The sequence below is a fragment of the Oncorhynchus kisutch genome, linkage group LG2, assembly GCF_002021735.2.
Source record: "Oncorhynchus kisutch isolate 150728-3 linkage group LG2, Okis_V2, whole genome shotgun sequence".
NCBI lineage: Eukaryota > Metazoa > Chordata > Actinopteri > Salmoniformes > Salmonidae > Oncorhynchus > Oncorhynchus kisutch.
In genome coordinates, this window is record NC_034175.2 from 28,270,498 (window position 1) to 28,277,429 (window position 6,932).

The 6,932-nt window shown below is 40.3% G+C and overlaps 1 protein-coding gene across 1 annotated transcript; it reads right to left on the bottom strand.

Annotated features, from left to right (window-relative positions):
• Positions 1–419: 419 nt before the first annotated feature.
• Positions 420–6,932, bottom strand: prdm13 (PR domain containing 13). The gene is made up of 4 exons (XM_020498418.2): positions 6,700–6,932; positions 5,082–5,213; positions 4,865–4,985; positions 420–2,561 (listed from the first exon to the last, which is right to left on the bottom strand). The coding sequence occupies exons 1-4, from the start codon at positions 6,871–6,873 to the stop codon at positions 1,093–1,095; spliced, it is 1,896 nt and encodes a 631-aa protein (XP_020354007.2). The 5' UTR covers positions 6,874–6,932; the 3' UTR covers positions 420–1,092.

A 6,932-nucleotide genomic window follows, 5' to 3' on the forward strand; every position in this document is an offset into this window, starting at 1 on the left:
TAAGAACCCAGTAGGACTACTTTATAAACGGCCCAACGCTCGTCGACTAGTCAAGTCATTCTTCTTAATGGCTACACCATGCTCTACAGTGGTGAGATATATTGCGGGTTTACTGTAATGCGCACAGCCAAGCGTTTTGTCCGGGTTCGATAGCGTCCTCAGAGGAATTCAGAGGACACCCCATTTGCAAAACGTCTTCAAACGGAAGTAATCTTAACTTCAACTGCACAGGAGATATAGAGACGAAATCCTGATAACCCCGTCTACAATGTAGGCTAAAAGTGGAATATCGAATTATTCATTAGTGCACTAACCATGGCAGTTAAAAGTGGGGGGAATTTATTTTATGTGCATTAGATAGCCTAATAAATCAGTAGGCTTGAGTGTAGACTATATATTTGAATCAAGTTTACAAACCATTTCAAAGTTTTAAATTACATTTATTAAAAAGGAACAACTCAATGAACAAGAGGAAAATATTGTCAATATACAATATCACTTATGAACAAACATACAACACTTTTTCACTGAGCAGTGAAATATCATATTCTTAGATTTGTACATGATGCTGTTTAAATCAGATGTTATTTTTTACTATAAACAAGATCCTTAAATAATGGATTGGGACTAACTGCTATAAATATTTGCTGAGCCTTTTCAACTTTGCCCTAAAAACAATTAAATGCCCTCGCAAGAAAGTGCAACATTTAAGTAATTGTAATTGTAAAAGTGCAGCCGACCTCTATTTAGGGAACATATTGGCTACCAATTAGCTACCAATTAGCGTGTACAAAAATAAATTCATTATCATCAGCTGTGATATTATACAATTCTGAAATCATACGGCCTATACTTTGTTCCATCTGAAACGAATAGGACATTGTTGTAAAAGAAAAAGCTCATTTGAAAATTGTCTAGTCCTAATCTGATTTTTTTTTTATTAACAATTACATTTTCAATAGCTTTAAAACATACATAAATAACTTTCGCTCCTTGGGGAAATCATAAGTTACACAGAAATATGTACAGGTAACCTGTAACAATTTCACAAAACATTATGCCGTCTTTGCCATATTCGTGTCAAAATCTCAATTAATCATCTATTTTACTGGATTCTTGGTCGCTCTGATCATCGGTGAAGCATACATCTACGTCGCTGTCATTGTCGCTCTTTTGCTCTTGATCCTCGAATATGCTCTCGGTTTTGTCCTCAGCCTTTTTTATTGTTTGTCCAGGGTGCCTTGATTTGACATGACGCTCCAAATCCCTCCGGCGCACCAGCACCTTGCCACAGAATTCGCACCTGTACGGGGTGTTCCCTTCCGCGTGCAGACGGATGTGCTTATTCAGGTTGCTGGGGTCACCGAAGGGCCGAAAACAAACTTTGCACTTCAACGGTTTGTACCCTGTGTGAGTTCTCATGTGAATCTTGAGTCCGTATTTCCGAGAGTACAGTTTACCACAGTAAAGACATAAGTGTCCCTTTTTGGGCTTCCCTGAGCCTGTGTTAGCAGTGGGCATAGAGTCGAGCCTGGTTCGGTTCTTTTCAACGGCTATTTCAGACAACTGTTGAGTGTGCATGGCTATCTCCCTGTCAATGTTGGTAATTGAACCCAGGTCTTGGTTGAGTGCAGGTGCGCCAAAGTAGGACATTGTCTCCGGGTATTTTAGGAGATTGCTAAAATGGAATTTCAGTGGGTAGTATGGTGAACTATAAAGCAGCTCGCCATTGTACACGGTGAATGGCATGAGGGGGATATTGCAATCTCCATTATATGGCTTGACGCCATCAAACTGAGGCAGAGAAAACCTCTCAAAATGGAATCCAGAGGACATCTGAGAGTAGCGCGAGGGGGACAGTCCAGAGTGCATTCGGCTCTCCACGTGCTTGAAAGCCGATGTCTCCTCAAAATTAGGTATTAACGGAAAACCCCTGATGGTGTTTGCGCACGGGACCACGGGAGATGTAGAATCTAATGGATGGACGCACTTGGAGGGATGGCTTCCGGTCAAAGTTTCATTCAAGGCTCGCGTTGATTTCATGTTCCCCATGAGTTTGCTGAAGCCTAGTCCATTATGCTTCCCATTAGTTTCTTCTCTGTAGACGTCAGCCGTGGGGACCTTGGATTGGCCCATGGGCTTGAATGCAGAGCGCACGCCTGGGTGGAACCCCATGTTGCTCAGCATTGAAGACGTTGCGCCAAGGCCCACGAGATGTCCGTGGTTTCTGGCCGAGGTAACGCTCATGTCAAGTGCTCTGTCCTGCTCCTCAGAGCTGGGTTTCTTTGATACGCCAACTTTGTTGAGGAAAGGTGAGGAAGACACGGTCCGTCTGACAGAGTCTGAGATGGAGGTGTTGTGGCCGTTCCTGGGCGAAGCGGAGGTGTAGGGAATGTCCCCGGATTTGGGTGACCTGCTGAAGCTGTCTGTGCTCCTGGCCTGCTCGCTGTTCACAAAGCTCCGCCCGTTGCTCAGAGCGCAGTGGAAATGGACGTGGGCCTTGAGTGTGTTGGGATATTTAAATATTCTCCAGCAGTAGCAGCAAATGTAGCGTTCTTCACCTGTAGAGAAGCAGAGAGATATGAGGTTAACATCGATGGGTCTCCATATTCCTGAATCTCCCCACTTCTGCCAATAAAGCACTGTCAATCTTGAACATTTTGTGTTACTACACATTTCTATCTATTGCTTTGTGTGTGTAGAAGCCTATTATCGGGTGCTTTATGACTGATGTTCCATCTGCAGATGCTCACAGTTGCCTATTAGAGTAATCTCAAACTGTACTGTTATTTTGTGCCACATGCACATCTTTACCGTTTCTTATTTTAATGTTTTAGGTAAATCCCTTGAGATGAATCTACTCGTTTCCAATGGGATTCATGTTTTGAATAGGCGACAGAGTATATTAACCCTATCCACCTCATCAAACGTGAGCAATGACACAAGTTGAACAATGGGAGGTCAATTATATAGATGTAATGATTTTGTAATCCTTATAGGGCTGTTGTTTATCATCGCCATCAAAAGAGCAAACGCCCCGTCCAATCTGTCGCTCCGAAACCAATACGTTGAATAGGGGACTTTCTCTGTGCTCTTTCCCGTAGAAGTGACAGCAGCTGTTGCTTGAAATCGCAAATCGCCATAGACAATAAGGCTGGCCCATCTGTTAACGCCAGATAATAGGACGCGTATGTCAAGGAGCGCCCGGTGTATTGGACTGAGAGCAGCAGAAAGCGCTTCGCCACAAATCAGGGCAATAAACATCCCACATAAAAGTTAGCATTCATTAGGCAACAATACCGTATGTAGCAAGCTAATTTACCGTAAAGCACCTTTTTTTTAAATTCATTTGCTTTTGAGTACATGAATATTAATGAGGCGATGACATTTGTTAACCTCTGTCCCCCTATGAATTACTATCGTCTGCTTTGATGATTGTTAAAACAAGCCTATCCCTGCTCTTAAACTGCGGGTTTTATTCCATGTGCCTGTCACTGTAATTGGTGTAACAGTCGAATATAATTTTGGTAGGCTATATCTTGAAAATGATTGTCAGGCCCTCCATGTATCATGGCCAATTCATCTCAGACAGAGTAATTACTCTTAGATTTTTTTTTATAGATAGATCCAAATAGGGTACTATTTCTTGCTTCATATATGGCACCCCTAAAGGTTCTATATGTAATCCCTTAAGGGGTACCATATATGCAGCAACCATGGAACACTTTCTCGTTTTATCCAGAACTTATTTTTTTCTAAAAGCACATTTTAATTTTTTAATGTAGATCGGTATTGGTATTTGGTATTTTATTAGGATCCCCATTATCTGTTGCAAAAGCAGTTGCTACTCTTCCTGGGGTTCACACAAAACATGAAACATAATACAGAATGAAATCACAAATCTGTGAAAGAATTTAGACTAGGCATTATAATTGAATCTTAAACACCGTTATCGAATTTTCCTGAGTAGGCGGTATCCGTTAGGTGTAATCTGATTAAAATCGGAATATTTTGCTGGTGACCATATGATTAGGCTATAATTCGACAAGCCTACAAACCCATGGCGTCGACGCCACTGTTTGAATATCCAGATAATATTTTTTTGGGGGGGGAAAGTTATTATTATTATTATTGTAATTTTCTTGTTTATTACACTAGCACAACGAAGTTTAGTAGGTGGTGGTTAGGACTATTGCTGGCTGTTTTACACATTTTAATATTATTATTGAATTGTTGTTTATAATTGTTTATAATGAAATTCTGTCAAGCCTATTTATTTAACAAGACCATTTAAAATGTTAATGCAAATAAAACCATTAAATTAACCAGGAATCGAAATGTATGCTCTGGGGATGCACATTTGTCAACCGTGAAAATATAGGCCTACAACCTTTCCACAGAAATTGATTATAATAGCTGGACGCCAAGGTTTGGACAGTCACTTAACTGTGCAATGATGGAACTCACAAAATGTCAATGCCAGTAAGCAGCATCATCAGGCCTATACTGTAGCCTAATCCATTTATATTTCAACTTTTGTTTGGACAATAGCACAGTGGTTAGAGCGTTGAGCCAGTAACCGAAAAGTTGCTTGATCGAACCCCGGAGCAGACAAGGTAAAAATATGTCGTTCTGCCCCTGAACAAGGCAGTTAACCCATTGTTCCTAGGCCGACATTTTAAATAAGAATGTGTTCTTAACTTACTTGCCACGTTAAATAAGAATAAATAATGATACATGTGGATTTCGATCGTGCATAAGCCCGTTGAACCAGCCGGCAAACAAATATCAATGATCTATTTTTGGCTACTTTTTTCATTGTTCTGTATGGTTACATTACAGGGTCATTCTACAGTGTTCTTACCTTTCTCGTCGTGTGTTGGAGTGGCAGTGGTAGGGATGTCGTACCACTGAGCCAGAGTGTTGGAGTACCACACACTCAGCTCCTCGCCTGCTGGGATCTCCGTCAGCACACGATAGAAAATCTAACGTAAAAGAGCAAGGTTCGATACATGCAACTAACTGTTTTTAAATCAAATGACTTGAGCTTTATGCATTTTCAAATAAAGCACAGTACTGACCTGCCCACTAGGTAGATCTGAGACAGCCTCCAAGTTCTGTTCTTGACTGTTTCTGGCCGCCCGGATACACCCAATCCAGTCTGGCACAGGGCAACCTGATTCATCCACGATTTCGCCCCTCAGCAGCCGAATCTAGATCCACAACATGGATGGTTCAACGTTAGAAATGATGGTACTAAGGCCTAGCATTCGATAAAATCACAGCTCGCTAAAAGGCCGGCAGCCCGCAGTGTATAATAGTTTATGAATAAATCATAAACAGAGTTTCATATTTGATATTGTGACGTCACGCATGACTGCAATTGGAGCAAGAAAAGCTTTGTGTTTCTTTTCGTATAGGCTTAGCACATTCAAGGCTTTAGTTTTAGAAATATTGGTTTATTAAATAGTGAATTAATTGTTTGTAAATATGATTGTTGCTATGCCAAATGGCTATATGATAGGCCATAGCCTACCTTGAGATGTGCCAATGCGTTTAATGCGTCTTTATCCGCTATGTTAACCAGCGGTGATAATTTACCAGGGAGAATGACACATAATTGAGTTGATATGGGAAACGAATTTGAGAAGTGTCAAAGGGTTCCTAAACTGTTCAAGCAAATTAAAGATTGAAGCGTGACATTTGACACGGAGATTGCACCTGATGCATCAAATGACGCCCAGGGGAATGCATTTAGCCGCATCAATCACAAACGACGACAGCAGGGTGTAGGCCTATGCCTATATTTATAATGCAGTTATAATGTAGGGTACTTATCTATTGGTTTGTTAAGGACCATAAACTCACCAATAAACAATTAGCCTGTATTAAAAAATTATGTTAAATCAATGAATATACATGAAATGAAAATAGAAATAGCATCCATTTCTGGTAGTTCCATATTGTATTAATAACGAATTTAATTTTAGATGTTCTATACATTTCTATATGCATTTCTATATATTTGAGCATTTCTTATCCATATTCTTATTTTATACCTCGAGGCTGCGGTCTATGCCTCAGCATAATTCCACGGCCGTAGTGCATTAAAATGAAATGGTTCATTTGAATAACTTGCCTACTAGCCTGTGAAATTTAAAGTGGAGGAGGAAATGAAATCTCACATAGCACCTCAGGTCGCCCTATTAGGGCGGTTAAGTAAAGGCACAGAGTGACAAGTCGTCCCACTAATATAACTCAATTATTTCCAACCTGACAGCACGAACCAATTAATAACCGAAGGCCCAATGAACTTTGACAGGTCTGGTTCAAAATGTTTTAAAAAAAGATCACTGTGTCTCCTTTACCTGCCCTGATAATTAAATGTAGGTCCTTATTAAGAAAGAAAATAATGTTTTCGAAAGTCATCCATTATTTATATCAGTCTTATACATAATAATAATATGAATATTAATATAGGCCTAAAAGTGATAATGATTTTAATGGAACGATTTGTCATTAAAATAGGATCATCTTTATTAGAATGCCACTGTAGACAATTTTTTCTTCCGTTAGTTTGTAATTCAATTCGGAAGCCTGCAAAAATCATCCTACGAAAGCAGAATTGTAAAAAAATGAATTTTTGAAGATAGAAATAATTAGGAATAAATCATATTTAATGCCATGATAAAAACTTACCTTTCTCTTGGTTACGACCTCTTTGCGATCAGTAACGTATTTCCCTAGTTTGAAGACGCCCGGCACCGGTCCTATCCGCAGGCCGGCCGGGATGCTGCAGTCTGCAAACACACTGATAGCGGATTCCCGAGTTGCTTGCATGGCTGGCTCTCCGTGCAGTGGTTTGAGAACCATGAAGACCACGCAGTGACTGATTGAGACAAGAAGGAGTCACAGAGATGAGGACAGGCCAA